This window comes from Chiloscyllium plagiosum, unplaced genomic scaffold (assembly GCF_037043375.1).
Source record: "Chiloscyllium plagiosum isolate Xiang-an unplaced genomic scaffold, Cpla_swu_hap1 HiC_scaffold_19, whole genome shotgun sequence".
Classification (NCBI taxonomy): domain Eukaryota; kingdom Metazoa; phylum Chordata; class Chondrichthyes; order Orectolobiformes; family Hemiscylliidae; genus Chiloscyllium; species Chiloscyllium plagiosum.
Genome location: NW_028270157.1, coordinates 18,041,701 through 18,068,729, shown reverse-complemented (window position 1 = coordinate 18,068,729; position 27,029 = coordinate 18,041,701). Strand labels below are relative to the sequence as shown.

At 41.9% G+C, this 27,029-nt stretch overlaps 1 protein-coding gene across 4 annotated transcripts in view; it reads right to left on the bottom strand.

Annotated features, from left to right (window-relative positions):
- Positions 1–27,029, bottom strand: part of rfx4 (regulatory factor X, 4) — a 145,208-nt gene that overhangs the window by 66,799 nt on the left and 51,380 nt on the right. For all 4 annotated transcript variants that reach the window (XM_043708850.2, XM_043708851.2, XM_043708852.2 and 1 more), the window contains exons 6-9: positions 14,768–14,981; positions 8,875–8,952; positions 8,616–8,779; positions 6,400–6,500 (exon numbers count right to left, since the gene is read on the bottom strand). In XM_043708850.2, coding sequence (XP_043564785.1) covers positions 6,400–6,500; positions 8,616–8,779; positions 8,875–8,952; positions 14,768–14,981 — 557 coding nt within the window. The remainder of the gene's footprint in view (positions 1–6,399; positions 6,501–8,615; positions 8,780–8,874; positions 8,953–14,767; positions 14,982–27,029) is intronic.

The window sequence follows — 27,029 nt, the reverse complement described above, 5'->3', positions numbered from 1 at the left end:
TATGTATATGAATGAATGAATTAGCTTTATTAATACTCCCCCACTAACCTCACTGACAAAGTAAGTCAGTTAATACTAAATATTTGAACAGAAATTAATTGTAGCTTGGAATTGGATGATTTACCACAGAGTCCTACGCCCCAAAAAGAATCAACTAATGAAAACTTGTAAAATATTATTTCATGCATCTTCAGGACATTGTTAGAGAGCGAGAAAAAAATAAGTTGAATTCAAATAGTGCCTTTCACAGCCTCAGAATGCCTTGCAGCCAATGAAACATTTTTGAACTTTTGCCACTGCTGTAATGTGGCAAATGCAACAGTAAGTAAACAGCAAGATCCCATAAACTGCCTTGTGATTGTGGTCAAATAATCTCAGTGCAGAATTCCTAACTGTTGACCTGTTCTTCTGGGCACAGTATTTATTCGACTGCTTCGATTAAGTTTCTGGTTAATGGTAGGTAAACACCTGCAGAAGACAACGCTGGACCCTTGAGGAGCTCAGATCAGTTACAATATAGTCCAGGAAAAGTTGCCAATACTTAGTTAGCACATTCTCTACTGCTCAGTGTTGCTACAGACAGATATTTAGCTGTGGGTCCAATCAAGGAATAGATGCAATGTGTGGGTATTTAGTGCTTCAGAGAATATGAGTGCAAATCTCACTGCAGTTGAACATGAATTGATATCAGAGAGCAGACACTGATGGAAATGACCACACGTCATTGGATTGTGATTAAAACCTAACCTGAGACAAAGAATTCGGTTATCTTTGCTCAGTCTGGCCTGATATGCGAGTTGAGCTTCATGTGTTGATAGTTAATTGGCTATTGAAATGAGTCAGCCACTCAGACTGGTCACCACCTTCCCAGGTTTTCCAGGATTGGGCCGTAAATGCCAGGCTGACATCTGAGGAGATAGTGCTTGATGAACCAGCTCAAATGACCAGTGTCTGTGAGCCTCATTTGTCAGAGTTCATGCAGCTAGTTCTGAATTGAATGTTATAATTGGCAAACACTGAACATAGGAATGGAATTTTACTTGCTGTACTGAACTGGAGGAGCCAGGGAGCAACACCCTGACCCTATCCTGCCCCTGGATACATTTCCACATGGGGTCACATTGGCTGCCTTTGGAATGGAGAGTGGCAGCTAATGTGAATAATAAGGAAAAGCTCAATAAGGAGTTTTCCCAGATCACCATCATTTTGCAAGTAGTTAAGGAGCTGCCCCTCCCTGTTGGCTGGGGTAGTCACCAGTCATATGCAGGGAGCCTCCCTGCTGTATCCGGGGGGTGGGCAGCATGTAACATTGTAGCCTGAGGCTTCCTGGCCCAGGCAGGCGAGACCAACATCAGAGTCTAGCTCCCCCACACATGAGGATGCCTCCATGCTGAGGCACCTGGTATTCCCCTTCCTGCCCTCAGCACAATTGCCCTGCAGCTCTCTTTGGTGGCTCCTACTGAGGCTTCAGAGCTGCTAGGCCTCTGATTGTGCTGGAAGCACGGTAGACCTGCAGCAACTCCACCCTGCCCCAATCCCTCCACACCCCTAGTTAGATACCTGACACCACCAGCTAGCTCTTAATTGCCACCTCCTGGGAAAACGATGGCCGAGTGGATTGTATCCAAAACAAGCAGATCTCCAATGTTTTGAGAAAACATTTGCCCCTATACTTGTTCCAACTGGCTTGCTTTTCATTAGGGAATTACATCGCTCTGCTTTGTTTTCATTTAGATAACTGGCATTTTTTTTCCAGCACAAAAGCATTAAAGATTAAGCATTGAAAGTGAGTTCATTTTAGTCTGCATTATCCGCCCATATGGTTATGACAGGTGAATGTGAAGATTATCAGACAGTGATACAGCACAAGGGAAAACTCAACATGTCTTCAAAAGAATGCTCCATTTTGACCATTCCTCTCCTCTGATCCCACAGACTTGCAATTGTTTCCTTCTCAAGTATTGATAAAATTATTATTGTGTTTTATTAGTGATTGTTAATTTTTTAAATTCATTTATGGGATGTGGATATCTCTGGCTATGTTCGCAGTTATTAACCATCCCTAACACTCAGAGAGCAGTTAGAGTCATTACTGTGGATCACATGTAGAACAGGTAAGCATCGCAAATTTCCTTCTTTAAAGGACATTATTTACAATAGTTTCTTGTTGGCATTCACTTTCAGATTTTTATTAATTAGTTCAAGAGAGATTTGAACTCATGGCCCCAGAGCATTAAATTAGAGTCAACTTGATTATAATCCACTGGTATTACCAGTGCAATCATCTTTCCAGGAAATGAGGATGTGATGTGGAGTGGTAGGTGCTGTTTGGTCTTCTAAATCTTATGAGAGGAAATTCCTCTTTCTTCCAGTGATGAGAACAGGTTGTGAGTTATCTGGTGCCCTTGTGCATGTTATTACATGCTGCATGATCTCTTACAGCGTAATGTTTGTCCAATCTGTTAATGTTTGATCAAATGGTACATATCATATGTTCTACCCTCTCCTCTAAAGTCATTCAAAAGTTTCTTCTCAAGAGCTTTACAATTGCCTCGAAACTGGAACTTTACTTTCTTCTATTGTGTATGGCTTTTGCCTTTGAACTTAAAACAGAATGGGATGATTTCAGCATTGCCATTTGCTTCCACCAGTACATTCTTTCTCCAGTAACATTTTTATTCCCACTTCCGATATCTTACTGTCCTGTCAGTCTGATTTTGTTTAGCAGGTCTTTGGAGGTGATATTATTTTCTTGGGCAGTCCCTTGGGACCGAGGCTGACTTTCTCTGACTCTGATGATCGGGATCCTGAGGTGATTAAACAGCCCAACCATTGGATCCACACACCGTCCCATCAGTGGGACAGATGATGTTTGAAGAATTAGGTGGGTTGGTGGGTGAGATACTCAGTGCTGCTTCCCCAGTCTAGACAGCCTTGGGCTACAGATTCCCACAGGTTGGTATGAGGATCGCATTTTTTCAGTGAGGCTCTGAGAACATTTTAAAAGCATTTTCTCTGCACTCCTGGTAACTGTTTGCCATGACAAAGGTTGCAGTAGAGAGCTTAGGGTATTTTATTTCGCATGTGGACTATGTAGCTTCCCAAAGGAGCTGGTTGATTGTGACCAATGCCTTGGTACTGGAGCTATTGGCCCAAGAGTGGGAGTATCTATCCTTCCAGTGAATTTGTCAGATTTGCAGAGTCATTGCTGGTGATGGCTCTCTCAGATTTTGATTTCCTTCATGTACATTGTTCAGAGGGTGATGTAACATGGATGATGCGCCTTCATGCACTGCGAATTTACTACAATGTTAAGACAATGCCCAACTCTACGTTCTTGCCTTTGGCCTAAAATCTTTAATAGTTTTGCTTTAACAACAAATTATCTATCTCAGATTTAAAATTATACACTGATCCAGCATCTACCACCCTTTGTGGATAGAAGTGCTTCTTAACATCTCTCCTAAACAGTCTGATCCTAATTCTCACACTATGCCCCCTAGTTCTAGAATCCTCAACCAGCGAAACCCCAAAGCAGTAGTTTATCTTTATCTATCTTGTCTTCTCCTGTTAATATCTTGAAGGTCACCCCTTAACATTCTAAATTCTAGAGAAAACAAGCCTGATTTATAAAATTTCTCCTCATAATTTAAACCCAAAGCCCAGGTATCATTCTTGTGAACTCCCTCCAAGGCCAATATATCCTTCCTCAGATGTGGTGCCCTGATCTGCTCACAGTACTCCAAGTGGTGTCTAACTAGAATTTTGCAGCAGAACTTCTGCATCCTTGTATTCAAGTCCTCTAGATATAAAGGCCAGCATTTCATTAGCTTTCTTGACTATTTCCTGTACCTGTTCATGACATTAAAGAGCTATGCACCTGAATAACCAATTTTCTTTGGGCATCCACTGTACTTAACTTCATACTATCTAAAAAGTTCCCTGATCTAACTTTCATTGGTCCAAAATTGATAACCTCAGCACTTGCTTACAGTGAACTCCATCTGCCACAGTTTTGCCCATTCACCTAATCTATCAATATCTCTTTGTAATTTTAGGCTATCATCTACACTACCTATAATGCCGCCTAGCTTTGTGCCATTACAAAATTTAGATATATGACTCTCTATGCCATTATCCAAGTCATTAATAACTGACTTGAATAACTGAAGCCTTAACACAAATTCTGGGGGACACCACTCCGGTCACATCCTGTCAATTAAAGTACCTACCCAAATTCCCTACTTTCTGTCACCTGCCGCTCAACCAATCTCCCAGCCATGTCAGTAATTTGCCCTCAATTCCATAGGCTTCCACCTTAGCTAACTGCCTCTCTATCAAAGGCCTTCTGGATTTCTATACAAACAACATTGATAAACATTCCCCTGTTCACCATCTTAGTCACTTCTTTAAGTGAAAACTCCATGATTTTTTCAGCATCCAGCCTATCAAAGTTCCCTTAAGTACAGTGAAGACCAGTTTTTACTTGGAACCTGACCAACATCTCTCAGAAATAGGCCCCAGATCATGGAAAGCGTGACAGTGATATTAAAGCAAAATACAGAAAATCCATTAGATCTGAAATATAAATGTTCGGAGAAACTAAGCAGGTCTGGCAGCATCTGTAGAGACAGAAACAGAGTTAACATTTCAAGTAGAGTATGACCATTCTCTGAGACAGTGACGGTGTATAATATTTCCTCGAAGATGTGCCGGCCTGTGTCACTCCAAGGTTCCACTCATGCTGAACAGTGAGAGATTCATTGATGTCCAGTTATGGAAACCACCGAGCACGGATCTCAGAAAAGTCTGCACATCTACAAGTAAAAAAAGATCGGGAATCTGATTTTCCACCCAGTGATTTCCTATGCTCGGCAAATTAATGAGCAACCAGTTAATGCACACTAGATTGTGGATTGAATATTCAGTCAGGGTCTGAGGGAAGAGCTTGTTACCATAAAGCTTAGCACATATTCACTAGAGCAAGAGGGTCTGGGTCTGAATATCAGCGCTTCTAACCACACTGCTCTCTTTCAGTACTACACTTCAGAGTCTGAAGTATTTGCTACAGTGGGGATTGAACTGAGAATGTCACTCTCCTACTTCAGGTGAACAATCACTTTTCTTGCTGCCTGCTGGAATATTGACACTCTTGAAGCAACATCACTTGCCAATTAAAAATATCACCCTGTTCACTCAATGCCAGCACTGGCAGAAATCTGTGGAACATTCTAATTGTGACAGGATGGATTTATCACCTTTAAGCCATGCAGCTATATTTCAATTTGATTAAATTGCTGTTTGTCCACTTGGGAGGATTAGGAGATAGTGAGGACTGCAGATGCTGGAGAGTCAGAGTCGATAAAATGTGGCACTGAAAAAGCACAGCAGGTCAGGCAGCATCCGAGGAGCAGGAAAATTGACGTTTCGGCCAAAAGCCTTTCATCAGGAATTGATCTGTCCGGTATCAACATCCCTACAGCACCACTTTCACTCTCTCCTCCCTCTTTCAGCAACTTGTCCTAGTCTACATAACCTTTAATCATTCTCCAAGCTTTTTTTCCCTGTATTCCAAAGGAAATGCTTACTATTATTACTGGGGTGATGATGATGAAGCAGTAATATCATTTGCCGAGTGAACCACGTGAATTCTGTGTGAGCCTGGGTTCAAGTCCCACTGAGGGAACTGCCATGGTGAGATTCAAACCCAGAACATTACCTTGATCACTGGATTAATAACCAATACCACTAGGCCGTCACCTTGCAATAAAAATTAAGAGTTAAAACTTCTACGGGTCTGGAGTGACAAATAGACCAAATTGGGTAAGGATATCAGATATTTACCACCGGAGAAAAGGGAGAATTATTTGTTGGCAAGTCAACATTGATTGGCCAGAATACTGCCAATCTTTATTGACCCAAAATACAGGTAAATTTCCCTCAGCAATGCACCACAATCTCTGCCTTGACTTTTAGGGTGATGTCATGGAGTGGCTACCCAAGGACAGTATTCAGTGAGCCACGACTAACAACAGAGCTCCCTTGTTAATGAGGAGACAGCTACATATAGCCAACAGTATAACTCAGGTTCCCCTACTGTACCTGTATCAGAGACTAGACAGTAACAGACAATTCATTATTTATTTCTTAGAGCACTTGTTTGTCCCCACACAGTGAGATGGGTGGGTCAAAGTGCAAGAGTATGTAAACACTTTATATGCATGTAAATGGTGTAGCTCTTGCCATTCAAGACAGAATAAAATTATTGAGTATTCTGTTTGCTGCAGTCAAATTTCACTCTAGTGAAGGTGATACACAGGTAAATAACATGGATGTCATTTCTCAGGTGCATATACATGCACATCTGAGGTGATATATTTATACTAATCCACAACTTACATTCGAATTTGATATTTCTTAAATTTTCAGGAAGCTCATGAAGTGCAACTTTGAGCCACTCGTCCAGCTGTTTCGCAAATTTACGAATCACTTGTGTCAGACTGAAATGACAGATAAAGGGAATGAATGAAACACATGTTGTTGGATATTGCCTCAGAAAAACAACAACTCGCATACATATAGCAGTTGTAGTGTACTGGGACAATGCAGCACACTCTAGATGTCACACTTTCCTATGAATGAACAATTATCTTCTCTTTGCAAAGGTGGAAGTAATTCAATCCTTGTTCTGAAACATCACATACAGAAAGATCTGGCTTTCTGCAACTGGGAACTTTACACAACCCCAATTATTCACATCTTCCACCAATATTGCAAATTATTGTACTTGGTGAATTGTTCACCTACCTCTTCTCTTTTCAGTTGCTGACTGACCAATAGAGTGTTTCCTACATTTTATGCACTCCTTACTCAATAAATTAGACTGTGCTAATGGCAAAGGACAAATAAAATTAGGTACCATTGTAGGGGAGTCAACTGTTGAACAACACCTCTGAATCCAGAATATTGTAGGCTCAAGTTCTGCTCCAGAGATCTGAACTCAAATTCTAAGTTGATGCTCCCAATGTTGTACTGAGGGAGTACTATCATAGGATCAGAATTGAGGGAGTATTCACTGTTGGAGGGGAATCACCAAGAGGGAGCTCTCAGAGAGACAGTACTGAGAGAGTGCCGCACTTAGAGAAGTACAGAGCAAGTACTGAACTGTTGGAGGGGCGGCATGAAGGGAGTGCCGGTTTGTCAAAGGAATAGTATCAAGGGAGCACCACAGGTTGAAGGGCAGCATCAAGGGATCACTGCTCTGTCAAAGAGTCAGTGCAAAGGGTGGAGTGCACTGTTAAACAAGCAGTACCAATGGAGTGGTGTTCTGTTCACAATGCCTTCTTTTCAATGAGACATTAAATTGAGACTGTATCTTCCTTCTCAGGTGGATTCAAGAGGAACTATTTTAAAGAACAGGGGGCATAGATTAACTTATACTATTTGTTTCAAGAGATGAATAGCCCAGGAGAAGGTAGTGGCGAGTTGCTTTCTTGAACCACTGCAGCCTATTTACTGTAGTAGACTCACAGCGCTGTTCGGGAGGAAGTTTCAGGATTTTGACTTAATGATACAAAGGAACGGCGATATATTTCCAAGTCAGGATGGTCAACCCTGCAGGTGGTGGAGTTCCTATTTATCTGCTACTCTTGTCCTTCTATATGGGAGAGGTCATGGATTTGGAAGACACTTTCTAAGGAGCTTTGGGAAGCTGTGGCAGTACATCTTGTAGATTCAATCATTGATTAATTTAATTAATATTAAGCAAATTAATTTGCATCTTTAGCAAAATGTGACAACTGGAGAGTATTAGAGCAATCACTGGTATACAAAAGCATTTAATTTGTAAACAATTATTTCCAGATTAGATTGGACTTGAAGCATTATCACAAACTGATCTGGAGGCACATTCTTCACTTGTTTAGATTCAGTAGATAATTGAATGGGACCTTCAATGAGACCAGGTCAGTCTGTTGGAGGGACTGGACACTCCAGACAATAACATTGCAGTATGTAGAAAAGGGTTTGTTAAATCATTGAAGTGTGTATGTATTCCTGCCCAATCGTGATTTAAGGAATTAACAAAGTTCAAAGCATTACCACATACTGGAGTTCCATTTCAGTTTACCCAAAGCTGTTCCCAATTCTGGTCATACATACTGAGACAAAAATAACTTTTTTTTCAAGTGTATAACTTCTGGGCAATGGATTTGGCTTTATTATTTTGTAGGATGTGAGCATCATTTTGCAAGGCCAGGATTTATTGCCCTAACCCTAGTTACCCTGAAGAAGGTAGTACTGAGGTGCCCTGCTTGAACTGCTGCAGTCCATAGGGTGCAGAGTCATCCACAATACTGTTAGGAATTGAATGCCAGGATTTTGACCCAACCACATTGCAGTCACAGTGATTAGATGCTTGTCGTGATTTTTCTGCCAACCAAAACTAATAAGGGATAGTTATTTAATGGGTTGGTGCACAATCTGACTGGTGGAGTGTGCAAAGAGTCACTGATCCTATATCGATTGAGTACCCTGGCTGGTATTGGACCTTTCCCATTGGAGTCTGGAACTGGGGATCCAATGCTGTTGGAGGTATGGACGATGGTTTGACCAACCTGTCTGGTAATGCCTGCAGCACAGTGGGCATCAAAACTCCGGAGATTGCCTTGTACAATATGGAGTCACAAACACCAACAATGTTCACAACAGTGGAGGAGCCCAGCACCGGGAGCATGTGGGGGGGCATTCCTTGCCAAAAGTGTAGAAGGAAGCTTTGAACCTGGGTCACACAAGGAAGAAAAAGAAAGCAGCTTCAAAATGTGGCTTTAGCCGCAAGTTACTGGAAATTGGCTTGAATCAAACAGAAGTGCTTACCTCATCGAAATTTGCCCTGATCACTGTGTCTAGGATTCTCTGACAATGAGTTCTATACATCATAATGAAGGTGGAAACCTAGGAACAAAAGGGCAGAAAAATCTGGTCATAACAAACACCAAACTTATATTGACATAACCTCATAGTGTGATGGTTTTTTTCCAGTTCTAAGGAATAATTTTACATCAAAACCTTGTGGATATTGAAGATCATCATGGATCATCACCTCATGGATCATTAGACAGCACCCTCACATCAGAGGAAGTACACTATCAAGTCCCAATCCAAAGATTCAAACCCATAATCCAGGTTTAACAGTGCTTGTGTAGAATTGAAGGAAGTGCTCTTGGTTTGTTTAAATCGATGTAGATAGCCCTTTGGCATTAAAGAGTCTTGCAGCACAGCAACAGTTTCCCTACCCGTCGGCCATGAAGTCTTGGATTCAATTTTGGAGACTTTGAAGAGTGTGCAGAAGAGGTTTACCAGGATGCTGCCTGAACTAGAGGGTATGAGCTGTGAGAGAAACTAGAAAAACGCGGCAGAGGCTGAGGGGAGACTTGATAGAAGTCTATAAAATTATGAGATGCATAGATAGGGTTGACAATCAGAATCTTTTTCCCAGAATTGAAAAGCCTAATTCTAGGGGGCATATATTTAAGGTTAGAGGAAAATATACAGGAGATGAGAGGGGCAAGTTTTTTACAGAGAGTGGTAGGAGTCTGGAGCGTGCTGCCAGGGGTGGTGATGGAGCCAGATATGATAGGGGTGTTTAGGAGACCTTTAGATAAGCACATGAATATGCAAGAAATGGAGGGGTATAGACCAAAGGCAGGCAGAAGAGATTAGTTTAATTTGGCATCATGCTCTGCACAACATCATGGGCCAAAGAGCCTGTACTCTTCTATGCTCCATGTAAATTCAAAGGCTGCAATGATCATGTAGGCATGTCATACCATCTCCAAACATCCATGGCATACTTAAAGAGCTGGAAATGACACGAGGGCCCTGGCCAACTCTCCTACTTCAATAGCCCTACATACGGATGGTTAGTGGAACTTCGACTATTGTTTCTGCTCACGAGAGCATTATCTGTCTCATTCTAATCTTTGCAATGACTGACAGCAGTAGGGGAGTTTAGGAGAAATTAAAAATGAAGTTTGCATGCTTCAGTCTCTTTAGTACAGGAGGTGGATTGGCACACATATGTGGAATGAACACAACACGCTTAATATGGGACAGTGGAAATCAAAGGGCGGAAAAGCCACTGGCAAAGATTGCCAAGAAAATGGCTCAAGATCAGGTATTAGCAGACAATGAGTCAAGGACCTATCTTGGGGGCAAATCACACACACCACATTATGTGATACCAACAAAACTATCTCTGTTTGGGTGACATTTCACAAAGAATTTATGTTTCGTCAGAACATCTGAGTCTTTCTACAGGTTAGTTGTGAATATGTTCCCTTCAAGTTGAGACCACGTCCCATGGTTCTGCTGTTTTGGAGAAAGTGAAGCAGCTCCTTATAGCCAACATTATCCAGTCCTTTTATGAACCTAAAAACAACAATCAAATCACTGCTCAACATTCACCTTTCCAGTGTGAAGATTTTATATTTTCTCCTCATAATCTAGTCTTCCATTTTCTCAACCAATCTGGTTTCTCCCTATATCCATGAGAGTACAATGAACCTTAAAGTTGAACAAGGGCAAAGGACAGGAGATGATTATATTTAGGAATTAGACAGGTGGATACAGATAACATTCGATGTTGCAAAATATTTTACATGGAAACAAAATGTCCAAGAAGGCACAGTTACTTAACTGGAGGGAAAAGAATGTGGATTGCGAATAAGAGATGGAATCTCGTCATTCTGACTGGCTATCGCTAAATAACTTTGCAGTGAGTGAAGCAAATCAGATATTAGATTGTATTGAAACAGTCAACATTAAGCTGAAATGGTGGGGCAAATCTGCCACTTTATAATCACTGGTGCAACCCAGTCAATGTACAGTTCTGCTCACTGCAATGCAAAAAGGATAACACAACTGCTGACAGGATATAGAGAATAACCAAATGATTCAGGGGACGGAAGAATTAGGTGATGAGGAGCAAACAAATAAACTAAGCATATTCTTACTAGAAAATAGCAGATTATAATGTGATTCAACTACTGCTTTCAGTTGTAAAGGGCTTGGCTTGACGAGCTGGTTTATCTTGTTCAGAGAATGGATCCAGAGGATACAGCCTACAATTGAAGGTGGGAAATTCAAACTAACCTTTGGAAGGACTGAGGGGACTGTGCTGTTGTTGATTCCCATGTTTTCTAATATGTAAAGTATTTAAATATATTAATAACTGTAATATATTAATTAAGTGCCTATCATCATGACCACAGATCATAATCCCAGATCACCTATGGACATATTGAACTTTTAATTGCAACAAATGATTTTTTCCTAAAAGAAGGAGATGTAACAAAAAAGTAATTGCAGATGTTAATTCAATGGATTTCTGGAGAGGGAGCCTAGACTGCCACACCTGAAAGTGTCAAGTACGTTTCAAATGGAGAAATACAATACAAACTGATCTGTAATCTCCTGTAAGTTATCTTAGACTGAGAGTATTGTGAGGGACATATTTTATCCCATCAAGTATACATAAGCTTAACCCTCATCTTGTGTGCACTAGTGAGCTGAAGTACTTCTGTGTGCCAGCACAGAGGTACTCATGTGCTAGCTTGCATTCTAGTGTTAGTGTGCTATAAAAGTCAAAGTCAAAGAACCATTCACGAGTCACCCCTACATTGCAGGTAAAACATTTTCCACACTGAGGCATGACAGTCAAAAGGAAATAAGAAAGAAAACTATCAGCTGGCCCTCAAAGCTAAGAAGTTTGGAACAATTGCCTTTAAAAAGTTGAAGGCATGTACTGTACCTTTAAGAGAGGGAGAATGCTGTTCTAAACTGAGAGATTACAAGCACCTGTGTATATGACTAGATGGCAATCCCAGAGTGTACTGGAAAATTGAAAATATGTAACATTTGGCTGTGAAATGGATAACTGAGTTTTGTTTTGACAGCAATTTGAATCTAACCAATCAGTTTAAATTATGCCCCAAGATACTAAAACCCAATCAAGTTTGAATTTATTATTTTGTCACTATCAAACCAATGAGACAATCTGATTTTGGGGGGTATAAGAATCACACTCCTATGAAGGGCTTATGTGATACACCGATTCTCCTGCTTTTCAGATGCTGACCTGCTGTGCTTTTCCAACACCACACTTTTCGATGCTGATCTCCAGCATCTGCAGTTCCCACTTTCTCTGGGAATAAAAATGCAGACATTTTGAGAATTGGTCAGAGAGCAACTGCCGTAGAGCCAGAGAGCTAACTGCCCATCTAATACCTTGCTCTCCAAGAAATTAGAAAACACTCTCTCCCAAATGAACCTTTTTATGTGAAACATACTCGCAATTAAAAGAAAGAAGACGATGCAGGGAGATCCACAGCAGGAAGAACGAAGACACAGAAGAAGACAGAGACTGTGTGATTTTCAAATTAAATTGATGTAATTTTAATAAGTGTCTTATTGGAACAGCATATTGTTCTGGAGTTGGAGGTAGATAATAAGTAGTTAAGAGAAAGGGGGCTTCAATCTGTGAATAGTTGTTGTTTAATGTTCACTGTCAGAGTTAGAAAAACAATTGATGTTATTTTCTTTAAATAGTGGAATTTGGGAGTTCTCTGTCACTCATTTTAACACGTTACAAGGTGAGGTGAGCTTTTCTGGGTATTTGGTTTTATTAACAGAGGGATTCACCTCTGTGTCGTAATACTGCTCATCTCTCAATGTTAAACTATTTGCTCTTCATGAGAGACCCAATGACTAATCCATATCTTTTAACTTTAATCTTCTTTTTGACTCGCTTCCCATGTGTGTCCTTTTATTACTTCACATGTTCAGTAATGAATAAAATCACTACTTGTTAGCTCATGAAAACCTGGTTAAATTGGCTTTAAAACATAAGTTCATTAGGATCTGGAGGCAAGCAATCCACAAAGGAAGGGATCCTATTTAAATTAACGCTGTTGCAACTAACCAAGTGGGTAGATGATTAAAGAGGCAGAGCTTTCCTGATGAACGGCTTATGCTTGAAGCGTCGATTCTCCTGCTCATCGGATGCTGCCTGACCTGCTGTGTGTTTCCAGCACCACACTTTTTCACAAAGAGGCAGAGCCAGTCCATCCCTCTTCTTCTGGGAGCCTGACAATTTGGACCATCTCACCTGCACCAGTGATCATTTGAGGGACCTTGCCTGGGGTCTTATACATTGACCAGAGATAAATACTTTGTTTAGGTACCTCTTCATGGATAAACCCACCAATATTCATTCTAAAAATCCATGCCCAATTTTTAATTGTTAGTTTGCAATCTGCAAACTGCTCTATTAAAACCTTTGCTATTGAGTTCAAAACTCAAGTGACCTCCTGACACTATTCTTCATGATCAATAAGGTAAGCTCATTCTGAAGCCTTCTTCTCATTGACCAGCACAGAAATAAGAGTTACACAAGTGAAGAGGTGTTGGGAATCTGAGAGGAGATGAACTACTGAGTGGAGTTGGGAACTAGGAATGCCCTGTTTGCTTCATGACAGCATGCAGAAAGGAATTCTTCAGGAAGTAGGAATCACATCCCTCACAAGATCTAAATCCCCAACCACCAACTTAGCAGTGACAAAGAAGGAATTCCCTCCATTCTTGATGGTTCAGAACCAGTCGGACCATACTGCATGACTTTCTGTGGCAAGTCACTTTGACACAGTCTCTACTAATTGCATCTCCTCAGCCTCTCAGTTCATGTAGATCTAGAAGGAGAACCCTTCATGATAACCTTAGCTAGTGTGGGGATTGAACCCATACTACTAGCATCACTCTGTATTACAAACTAACTATCCAGTCAATTGAGCTAAACCAATCCCATCCATGTAGCTCTATGTGGTGGGTAATTGAAAGGTAATTGAGTGATTTGCATTCTTCAGAAATGGCCGAACCTAGTCCCCCTTTCCAAGATCTCAATATAAAATCTTGGTTTCTTTTCTAAGACTTTTTTAATATCAGAACTATACTGCACCTTATCTAATCACTCTAGTTCATCAGCACTTTGACAGAACATAAAGCATTAATGCAAAATAATGATTACTTGTTGCACTAAATTAAGAGCAATAAGTAAAAGGTCGTCTAGTGTTAGTTGTTCTGTGTTTGATTAGGGGACCCTCTTTACAATTATTGTTCACTTTGCTCCATTAGTGAAGCCGGATTATGGATTCAAGGAACAGTAAACCAAGACGATGAAGAAACAGAAAGTCCGAACTAACATGTGAAGCAGATATTTAAAAACATTGCAAATAAAACCTGTTACACACATAGAAATTAGTGGCATCTCTGCACTGATGTAAACAGCGACATGGTTAGCATGTGAAACTTGCTGCCACATGGAGTTGTTTGGGGTGAATAGTGCAGATGTGTTTAGGGGAAGATAAAAAAAAACAGATGGTGGGAGCAAAGGAATTGAAGATATGCTGTAATGTGGGATGAAGTGCAGTGAGAGGTGGCTCACTTACAGCAACAAACAGGAGTGTGGCCGAAAGGCCTGTACCCATTCAGTGTCTACATTTAATATTTCCACTTCTTCCAATCTTTGTTTTGGATAGCTGGCAGTGGGCAGATGCTGAATTCTCATTAAAAGCTAAGCTGCACTGTTTGTAAAGAGGCTACATGGTTTTTATTATCCCTTCATTTTATCCGGGAGACAGGATGATCTACATTTAATTTGTGCACTGGCGTGAAACAGCACAGATAATGGATCAGTCACTCATTGTGTGTTTACCTTCTCCTCCGAGAGGCTTGCTGGCAGATTTAGATCTTTGACATTTGGAAACTCTGGCAGCAAGGTGCCCAGCTTGGATCGTGGTGAATACGCCACCGTCTGCTTCGCCACTTCTTTCTTCCCTGTTTCGTTTACCCAAGCTGCTCCTTTTTTGGAATACATCACATCGTAATAAGGTGAGCTCTCCTTCACTGCTATCCCATAATAATGGTATCTATTGGCGGCAAATTCACCGGGTTACAGTTACACAATTGAACAACGAATAAATTTGAAAAAAACTCAGAATAAATGAATCAGTCAGCTGGATGGCAGGCTCTACCAAAGAGCCAGGACAAAACACCATGGGCTGAATGGCCTTCTTCTGACTCTATTTGCACAGAACTCGGTGAGAGGGACTGAATGTATGCAAGATGAGGAAAGCAGAAGTTATTCATCAGTATTTTGCAAATTTATAAATGAAAGTCTCTGAGATGTCCACCATTACACATTACCCTGCCAAGCAGTTTAGCAGTGCACCGATGCTGCAGTTACAATTTAAGGTACAGCATCAATCTGGAACCAGGGATGACCCTGGACAGAATCCAGTTCAAGCATTGACAAAATACCCACACCATGTATTTAGTCACTTGGCAAAATAATGGCTGATATTAAACACTCTAACTCTGCAGCCCTCTATTTGTGAAACTCCTGGCCTTTGCTTTGGACAGTGTTAGGTTGGGACTGGGGACTCGCTGGATAAAGATATTGCCGGAGAAATCCTTGCACAATCTCCACGTGGAATGCTGTATTGCACTGAACTGGAATTTGCTGTCTTACTTGGGAAGAGCTCCCTTAATAGAACTGTCCATTAACAGTGAGACTGAAATGAATGAAGATGCAGCAAATTACAGGCTAACTGCAATGCTTGGGCTTTAACTCAGGACTAACGGTCTAAGTTTTGAATTGACATGACACAGATCATCATTGCATTAAAGCTCAGCAGGTCTGGCAGCATCTATATTATTCTGCGGAAGGATCACTGGACCTGAAACATTAACTCTGATTTCCCTGCACAGATGCTGCCGGACCTGCTGAGCTTTTCCAGCAATTTCAGTTTTTCTTTCCGAATTCTAGCATCGCCTTTTTTTCAGTTTTCACCATTGCATTAGGCAGGTTTGCAGTCATGATGCCACCTTTGACAGCCTTACACTGTACAATCTAAGTACAGTGTTCAGATCTAAATACAATTCATATCGAAACACAGTCTATATCTAAAAACCGTCCACACTTACGTACCATCCACATCGAAATATAATTCATATCCGAACACCGTCCACATCTAAACGGTGTCCACATCTAAATACTGTCCACATCTAAATACTGCCCACATCTAAATACAGTCCATTTCTAAACACCGTCCACAGCTACATACCATCCATATATAAATACAGTCCATATCTAAACACTGTTCACATCTACATACCATTCACATCTATAATCCAGATCTAAATACTATCCATATCCAAACACTGTGCATAGCTAAAAGCTGTCCACATATAAATACTGTCCACACCTAAATACTAGGTGGAAGTGAGGACTGTAGATGCTGGAGATTAGAGTCAAGGTTAGAGTGGTGCTGGAAAAGCACAGCAGATCAGGCAGCATCCAAGGATCAGTATTATCCACAGCTAAATACTGTCCATATCTAAACACTGTCCAAATCTAAACACTGTCCACATCTAAACGCCATCCACATCCAAACACCGTCCACATCCAAACACCGTCCACATCTAAACGCCATTTACATCTAAACGCCATCCACATCTAAACACCTTCCACATCTAAACACCTTCCACATTTAACAACTTCCACATCTAAACAATTTCCACATCTAAATGCCATCCACATCTAAACACCTTCCACATCTAAACACCTTCCACATCTAAACGCCATCCACATCGAAACACTGTCCACATCTAAACGGCATCCACATCCAAACACCATCCACATCTAAACGCCGTCCACATCTAAACGCCATCCACATCTAAACGCCTTCCACATCTAAACGCCATCCACATCTAAACACCATCCACATCTAAACGCCGTCCACATCTAAACGCCATCCACATCTAAACGCCATCCACATCTAAACGCCTTCCACATCTAAACGCCTTCCACATCTAAACGCCTTCCACATCTAAACGCCTTCCACATCCAAACAACTTCCACATCTAAATGCCATCCACATCCAAACACTGTCCACATCTAAACACCTTCCACATCTAAACAGCTTCCACATCTAAACACCTTCCACATCTAAACAACTTCCACATCTAAATAACTTCCACATCCAAACACCGTCCACATCCAAACACCATCCACATCCAAACACCGTCCACATCTAAACGCCGTCCACATCTACACGCCGTCCACATCTAAACACCGCCCACATCTAAACACCGTCCACATCTAAACAACTTCCACATCTAAACAACTTCTACATCTAAACGCCATCCACATCTAAACGCCATCCACATCCAAACACCGTCCACATCCAAACACCGTCCACATCTAAACAATTTCCACATCAAAATGCCATCCACATCTAAACATCTTCCACATCTAAACAACTTCCACATCTAAACAATTTCCACATCTAAATGCCATCCACATCTAAACACCTTCCACATCTAAACACCTTCCACATCTAAACACCTTCCACATCTAAACGCCTTCCACATCTAAACACCGTCCACATCTAAACGCCATCCACATCTAAACGCCGTCCACATCTAAACACCATCCACATCTAAACACCATCCACATCTAAACACCGTCCACATCCAAACACCGTCCACATCCAAACACCGTCCACATTTAAACGCCTTCCACATCTAAACACCGTCCACATCTAAACGCCATCCACATCTAAACGCCGTCCACATCTAAACACCATCCACATCTAAACACCATCCACATCTAAACACCGTCCACATCCAAACACCGTCCACATTTAAACGCCGTCCACATCCAAACACCATCCACATCTAAACGCCGTCCACATCTAAACGCCATCCACATCTAAGCGCCTTCGACATCCAAACAACTTCCACATCTAAACGCCATCCACATCCAAACACCGTCCACATCTAAACACCGTCCACATCTAAACACCGTCCACATCTAAACACCTTCCATATCTAAACACCTTCCACCTCTAAACACCTTCCACATCTAAACACCTTCCACATCTAAACAACTTCCACATCTAAACAACTTCCACATCTAAATGCCATCCACATCTAAATGTCATCCACATCCAAACATCGTCCACATCCAAACACCGTCCACATCTAAACACCATCCACATCTAAACGCCGTCCACATTTAAACACCACCCACATCTAGATATTGTCCACATCTCAATACTGTCCACAGCTAAACACCGTCCACAGCTAAATACTGTCCACACCTAAACACCGTCCATACCTAAACGCAACCCACAGCTAAACACCGTCCACATCTAAATGCCGTCCACATCTAAATGCGGTGCTCAGCTAAATGCTGTCCACATCTAAACACTGTGCAAATCTAAATGCTGTCAACATCTAAATGCCATCCATATCTAAGCACTGTTCACATCTAAACACTGTCCACATCTAAATGTCGTCCAAAGCAAAAAACTGCATATCTAAATACTGTGCACATCTAAACACCGTCCACATCTAACGCCATCCACATCTAAAAACTATCCACACCTAAACACAACCCACATCTAAAAGCCATCCACATCTAAATGCCATCCACATCTAAACACTGTCCATATCTAATTACAGTCCAGAATGAAGGATTGATCAACTTCTGACCTTCTCTCCTCAGTGCAAAACCCCACGATTGGCAAAACCCCGAACAACATAAGAATACGGGAACAGCAGGAGTCCATTTAGTCTCTTGAACCTGTTCTATCACTCAATGAGATTATGGCTTATCATTTTTCTAACTCCAATTAGTTCAAATGCAGTTGTATCTTTTCTTAAATAAACACTCCAAAACTGTGCACCATTCTCCAGATGAGGCTGTCCAGTCCCTCAATCATCTCAAATCTTATTTTCCTGTATTTCTGCACTTACCTATTCCTGTCCCTCCCAGGACCATGATAGGGTTAATCTTTTCCTCAATTTCCACCCTAACATCCTCAGTATTGAAAGGATCTTCCTCTGCCATTTCCACTATTTCCAGCCCGATGTGATCACCAAACGTCTCTTGCCCTCTCCACACCTGTCAATATTCCACAGCAACTGTTCCCTCTGCAACACCCTGTCCACTTATCTAACCATGACATCAATCTGAGGAAGTGTCACTCTATCTGAAATGTTAACTCTAATTTCTCTCCACAGATGCTGCCAGACCTGCTGAGTTTTTCCTGCAATTTCTGTTTTTGTTTCTGATTTACAGCATCCACAGTTCTTTCGGTTTTTATGACATTTTCCCATGCAATTTCAGGAGGTATAACACCTTTTTTTATCTTCCTTCCTCACTGTCCAAGGCCCCACATATTCTTTTCAGATATAGCAGAGACCGACTTGTACTTCTTTCACTTTAGTCCACTGTAATTGCTGCTCACGGTTGGGTCCCTTCTACACTGAAGATGAAATACAGACTGGGAGACCAATTTGCAGAACACCTTCTCTCAGTCCACAATCATGAGTCTGGTCATTAGTCATCTCAGATTACCATCTTGTTCTCATGCTCACATTTAATTTCTGTCCGAGGCTCACTGCAGTGATCCAGCCAAACCCAGTGCAAATTGGAGGAACAGTACCTCATTTTCACTTTATGTATTTTACCATCTCTTGGATTTAACATTGCGTTCAACAATTAAAGAGCATGAACATTGTCCTTTATTTTGTTATTTCTGGATCCTTGGTGTCTGTCTCTTGTTTTCATGTTTTTGTTTTCAGAGAGAACTGTCCTTTATTCTGCTATTAACACTTACTGTGGACCAACGTTTAATTTCTTCACTGCAACCATTACCAGTTCCTTTGCCTTTTGCTCCACAACAATGTTAATCTCTATCCTTCCTTGCCCTTTGGTTCCACTTGCCTCTCCTCATTTTTTAACATTAAGCCCATCACAGTTTTTCCTCTCTTCAGTTCTGAAGAAAAGGCATATTGGACTTATTAATTCTGTTACTTGTGCCCCACAGATGCTACGGCGGAAGTACAGAAGAACTTACTATTCTTATTCTGGATGTGGTTTTACTAACCGTAGCAAAAATCCCAACTTTTATATTCCATTCAGCTTGTGATAAACAATATTCTATTCATCCACATGATCACTTGCTGTACCTGTATGCTAATATTTCAAGATTCGTGTAACAGAACTCAGATCTCTTGGTAAACTTCTGCAACCTCTCTCCATCTAAACAATGCTTCTTTTATATCCTTCCAACAAAATGGGCAAGTTCACATTTTCCATATTATGTTCCATCTGGCAAAGTTTCATCCACTCATTTAACGAGAGTTAGAGACAAACAAAAACTGCAGATGCTGGAATCCAAGGTGGACAAGCAGGAGGCTGGAAGAGCACAGCAAGCCAGGCAGCATCAGGAGGTGGAGAACTCGTTTAGCCTATCTGTATTGTTGGGAATACATATATTTATGGATTATGCAAAATGGACATTTGGATATTACTATGTTGCAAAGCATTTATTGTTTGGAGCTGCAAAATGAAAAGATTAAAGGAAACAAAGAAACAAGGGACTTTGGAAAACAATGCCCACCAAAGTTTGACGAGAAATAAGGGCAGAATTTAATTGCTTTAATTGTTTATATTCATTTGTGGGCTGGGAGTGTTGCTGGCCACAATTAGACTCAGCGTTTATTGTGACATGCGCTCGAATGAGTGCAGTGAAAAGTTTGTAATGTCACCTTTCAGTGCCATCTTAGGGACAGAGTACCTATGTACAGATACTTCTAAGTATAGTTACAGAGCAAAAAAAAAGATTAGAATGGAGTTGTTGAAAAAGTCCAGAATGAACATAAGTGACCCTAGGTACTTATATTCCAGTCTGTGCCTGCCGACTCCAGAATACAAGGCCTCCAGATGCTGGCCTCCATTCAGGAATTCACTCGGCTACCGCTCTGGGAATTGGTCCCTTCACTCCGCTGCTGCAGGACTTGGCCTGTGCTCACTCTGTCACCATGGGACTCAGTTTGTCCATCGCTAACTGGCCTTGAGAAAGTGGTGGTGACCTGCCTTCTTGAACCGCTGCCGTCCACTTGCTGAAGATTGACCCACAATGCCCTTGGGGAGAGAATTCCAGGATTTTGACTCAGCAACAGTGTCCAATTCAGGATGTTGAGGGGCTTGGAGGGCAACTTGCGGGTAGTGGTGTTTCCATGTATCTGCAGTATTTGTCCTTCTAGATGGAAGTAGTCATGGATTTGGAAGGTGCTGTCTAAGGATCTTTGGTGAATTTTTGCAGAATGCCTTGGAGATTTTTCACATTGGTGCTACTGAGCATTGCTGCCGAAGGAAGTGGACCCTTGTGAACGTGATGCCAGTCAAGCAAGCTGCTTTGTCCTGGATGGTGTCACGCTTTGCCAGAGTTGTTGGAGCTGTACCCATCCAGGCAAATGGGGAGTATTCCATCACATTTCTGGTATGTGCCTTGTATATGATGGATAAGCTTTGGTCAGTCAAGAGGTCAGTTACTAACTTCTGGCCTGATCTTGCAGCCATTGATTTTATGTAGCATGTTCAATTAGGTTTCTGGTCAATGGTAACCCCCCCAGGATGTTGATAGTGGGGGATTCAGTAACTCTGTGTGAAAAAGTTGCCCCTTAGGACCTTTTACCCTTTCATCTTAAACCTATGCCCTCCAGTTTTGGACTCCACTACCCTGGGAAAATGACCTTGGCTAGTCACCCTATTCATGCCCCTCATGATTTTATAAACCTCCATAAGGTCACCCCTCAGCCTCCGATGCTTCAGGCAAAATAGCCCCAGCCAATTCAGCCTCTCCCTATAGCTCAAACTCTCCAATCCCGGCAACATCCTTGTAAATCTTTTCTGAACCCTTTCAAGTTGAACAACATCTTTCCTATAGCAGGAAAACCAGAATTGAATGCAATATTCTAAAAGTGGCTTCACCAATGTCCTGTACAGTCACAATATGATGTCCTAACTCACATACTCAATGCACTCACCAATAAGACAACCATGCCAAATGCCTTCTTCACTACCCTGTCTACCTGTTACACTAGTTTCAAGGAACTGTGAACCTGCTCCTCTAAGTATATTTTTTAGCAACACTATCATTAACTGTATAAGTCTTGCCCTGACTTGCCTTACCAAAATGCAACAACATCTGCCAGAGCAAGGGAGTCCAAAACTAGAGGGCATCGGATTAAGGCGTGTGGGGAAAGAATTAAAAGGGACCTAAGGGGCAACCTTTTCATGCAGAGGGTGGTACCTATATGGAATGAGCTGCCAGAGGAAGTGGTGGAGACTGATACAATTACAACATTTAAAAAGCAGGTGGATGGATATGTGAATAGGAAAGGTTTAGAGGGATATGAGCCAAATGTTAGCAATGGGACTAGATTAATATGGGATATCTGATCATCATGAATGAGTTGAACTGATAGGTCTGTTTCTGTGCTGTATGTCTCTATGGCCATATGCCAATCCTTGGCCCAATGGCCCACCTGATCAAGTCCTGTTATACACTGAGGTAATCTGCTTCACTGTCCACTACACCTCTAATTTTGGTGTCATCTGCAAACTTATAAACCAAACCTCCCATATTCACATCCAACTTATTTATATAATTGATGAAAAGCAGCGGACCCAGCACAAATCCTTGTGTGGCACACCCCTGGCCATAGCCCTCCATTCCGAAAAACAATCCTCTACTACCACTCTCTATCTCCTACCTTCAAGCTACCTTTGTATCCAATTGGCTAGCTCCCCGTGTACTCCATGTGATCTAACCTTACCAATCAGTCTACCATGCGGAACCTTAAGGACTGAGTGGTATTGGTGGAACCCAAGCTGGGCGTCACTGAGCAGGGTTATTGCTGAGCAAGTGCTGCCCAACAGCACCGTTGTTGATGCCTTCCATCCCTTTACTGATGGTTGAGAGTAGACTGATGGCGTGATAACTTGTCAGGTTGGATTTGGCCTGAGATACTTAGAAGCTACGGACTATTGCAGGAGAAGTTTGCAAGAGAGTAATATTAACTATTTCAGTCTGTAAAAGGTAGAGCTTGGAGCTGAAGACAGCACTCTTTATGTATCTCAATACATCTATGAAGTAATTTGAAAATAAAAGCTGAAAATAAAATCTAAATCTGAAATCTAATTTGGAGATTTCCTATCATTTTGTGATTCGCAAGCAAATGAGCTCATTAGCAAGAAACCAAAGGGTCTGTAAGTTCATCTCATTCTCCTATTTCAGCTTGAAATCTGGATCCACAGTCTTTGCCCGATTCATTTTAGCTCTGCCAAGTTTGCCTTTGTCCTGTCTGCTCATGCATCTGTGCATGTTTGGGATCGAGGGGAATGTAGTTTCATTCACTTATTAGTTTCTAACCAGTTTGCCATTTGTTTGAAAAATAAGTTTCCTGTAACAGTCTATATCTGAGGGACACAGTTTAAGGATACAGGGTCGAGCATTTAGGATTGAAATGAGGAGAAACTCCTTCCCTGTGACAGAGGTGAGCCTGTGGAATTCTTTGCTACAGAAAGTAGTTGAGACCAAAAGTTTGAATGTTTTCGAGAAGGAGTAAGGTACAGCTCTTAGGCTAAAGGGATCAAATGGGGAGAGATGGGGATTAGGGTACTGAGTTGGATGAGCAGCTATGATTATACTAAATGATGGAGCAGGCTGAATTGTCTATTTCTGCTCCTATTTTCTATATCTATATGTTTGTACCTGCCTTTTTTGTGAGTGCCTATCCACTTATGTGTGTATGTCTGTTTGTGTCCTTGTGTATCTGCTTGTCCATGTGTTCTCTGGTTGGCTGGCCAGCTGGCTTGTGGTGCAGAGTGACTCCAACAGTGCAGGTTCAATTCCTCCACCAGCTGAGGTCACCATGACGATCCACCCTTCTGATCCCTGTCCCTCACCTGAGGTTTGGTCACCCTCAGATTGAACTCACCACCAGTCATCTGTCTGTAATGAGAGAGCAGTCCTCTGGGACTATGGCAACTTTATCCTGTCTTGTTGTACATTGTCAGGTCTAGAACAGCCTGTTCTCTGATTGAGTCTGGTAGTTGCTGCTCTGATAAACTGTCCTGAAGGCACGTTACAAACCAATGTACCTTTGGCAATCTATATTTTATTAAAATTACCATATCATCATGACTTGCATTATTTCCTCACTTATACCCTGTCTAACAGTGACAGTAGTCAAGAGTGTGGTGCTGGAAAAGCACTGCAGGTCGGGCAGCATCCGAGGAGCAGGAGAATTGATGTTTCAGCCATAAGCCCTTCATCAGGCTGCCTGACCTGCTGTGTTTTTCCAGCATCACACTCAACTCTGATCTCCACACTATGAATGCTACATGGATTCAAGTGCAGAGTCTATTGTTCAGCCTTTTCACTATTTTTTCCACCTCTACCTTTATCTTCAGTTGTACTGTGAAGTTTTTATTCTTTATTCCTTCCTGCCATGTTCTGATTAACATTTCCCTTATTTCTACTTTGCTCACTTGCTTTATCCTCTTCCCTTAATTGATCACACCCCCCCTCACTTGATGCCTCACCCCACTGTTTAGTTTAAAGTAATATAACCATTGGGGGTGACTGTCTGTGTGGAGTTTACACAGTCTCCCCGTGTCTGCATGGCTTTCCTCCAGGTGCTCTGGTTTCCTCCCACAATCCAAAGATGTGCAGATTAGGTGAATTGGCCAAGCTAAATTGCCCATAGTGTTAGGTGCATTTGTCAGAGGGAAGTGGGTCTGGGTGGGTTACTCTTCGGAGGGTCGGAGTGGACTTGTTGGGCCGAAGGGCCTGTTTCTACACTGTAAGAAATCTATCTAATCTATCTATCTATCTCCAATGTACTCCCTCCAAGGGCAATATTATTTATATGAGATGTGGGGTCTTGAACTGCACATAGTGACTCTAGTTGTGGTCTAATCAGAATTTTATAAAGCTAGGAGATGATTTCTATCCCTTTGTATCCTCATCTTCTAAACATACAGACCAACACTGTATGAGTTGGGTCATCCTGTTCCCAGAATTCACTTCTCCTTTGTCCAAAATGTTTGTCCAAACACAAAGAGAACTCTTCAAGCCCAACACAGCTAGAGAGGTGGCTGCACCTTTTGGATACTGGAGCTTATCACCACTTTTCCCATATGGGCTTGGGGGTTGGGGGAGCAAATGTTGGCCTAGCCAGCAACACCGATATCCTCTAAAAGTTTAAAAACATTGGACGAAAGGTACCATTGATGTGTTGCTGCATGTATTTCCAATCACCAACAGAACTCAGGTGGTTAAGGGGTCACTGACTATACTTCAGCCTATTTACACCACATGGCTGAAATCCATTTACTGTCACTGGTTGTCTTGAAGAACCTTGCTGTCAAAAGGTGTTTGAGAATTTGAACATCACTGTCCCATTAGATGCTCTGACCTGGTCCGACAAAGAATGGGCACGCACATCGTCCTCTTCCAACACTTGGGATCTTTAAGTCTTACTGGAAGTGAAGAAGGAGACAATTGATACTCTTTAACTATTTAACCTGAATGAGGATACAAGCTCAGCGGACTTTATAAACCAGGTACAACTCTGCAACGATACCCAAAAGAACTGCAGATGCTGAAAATCAGAAACAAAAGCAGAAACTGCTGGAAAAGTTCAGCAGGTCTGGCAGCATCTGTGAAGAGAAAATAGAGTTCAGGCTGAAACGTTAACTCTGATTTCTCTCTGCAGATGCTGCCAGACCTGATGACTCTGCACTGGATTGACATTCTAAACCGATCCTCCTCCTTTGAGAATGTATCAACAAATTTCACTGCAGGCGCAGTTCAGCCGATTGCTTGCCTTTAGTAGTAAACGTGCAGCATAAATTCACAAGCCACAGTGGTTGGGGTGGCACAGCAGTTAGCACTGTTACCTCATAGTGCCAGGGACCCGGGTTCAATCCCAGCCTTGGGTAACTGTCTGTGTAGAATTTGCACATTCTCCCCATGTCTGTGTGAGTGTGCTCTGGTTTCCTCCCACAGTCCAACGATATGCAGGTTAGGTGAATTGGTCATGCTTATAGTGTCCAGGAATGTGTTGGTTATAGAGTCATAGAGATGTACAGCATGGAAACAGATCCTTCGGTCCAACCCGTCCATGCCGACCAGATATCCCAACCCAATCTAGACCCACCTGCCAGCACCCGGCCTATATCCCTCCAAACCCTTCCTATTCATATACCCATCCAAATGCCTCTTAAATGCTGCAATTGTACCAACCTCCACCACTTCCTCTGGCAGCTCATTCCATAAACGTACCACCCTCTGCGTGAAAAAGTTGCCCCTTAGGACTCTTTTATATCTTTCCCCTCTCACCCTAAACCTATGCCCTCTAGTTCTGGACTCCCCAACCCCAGGGAAAAGACTTTGTCTATTTAGGTGCATTAGTCAGGGGTAAATGTTAAATAATAGGGTAGGGGAATGGGTTTGGGTGAGTTGCTCTTTGGAGGGTCAGTGTAGACTTGTTGGGCCAAATGGTCTGTTTCCACATTGTGGGGATTCTATGATCTGTGTTGACATTATAGTTTTACTACCTGTGTAACAGCAAGTACACCCAAACTGACCCTGGTACTGGCAAATGACTTTTCTTACCAGAGGATCTTAATGCAGGAGTGGAGGTGGCTTACTGCAATTATACAGAGCCCTGCTGAGCCCTGGAGTAATGTGTGCAGTTTTGGTCATTTTACCTACTTCACATAAAGGGAGTGCAATGAACATTTGTCAACTAACTCCTAGGACAGAGGGACTGTCTTATGAGGAGATATTCAGGAAAATAGCTCAGTATTCTCTAGAGTTTCAACGAATGAAAGGTGATCTCATTTGATTACAAATTGCTTTACAGGGTAGATACAGGAAGGACATTTCCCTGGCTTGAGGGGGTGGGAGTAGGGGGACACAACCTCAGAATAAAGAGTTTATGACTCTTTATGATTGGCATGAGGAGGAATTTCTTCACTTAGAGGGTAGTGAACCTTTGGAATTCTCTATTAAAGGGCTATGGAGTTATTCAGTATGTCCGAGCCC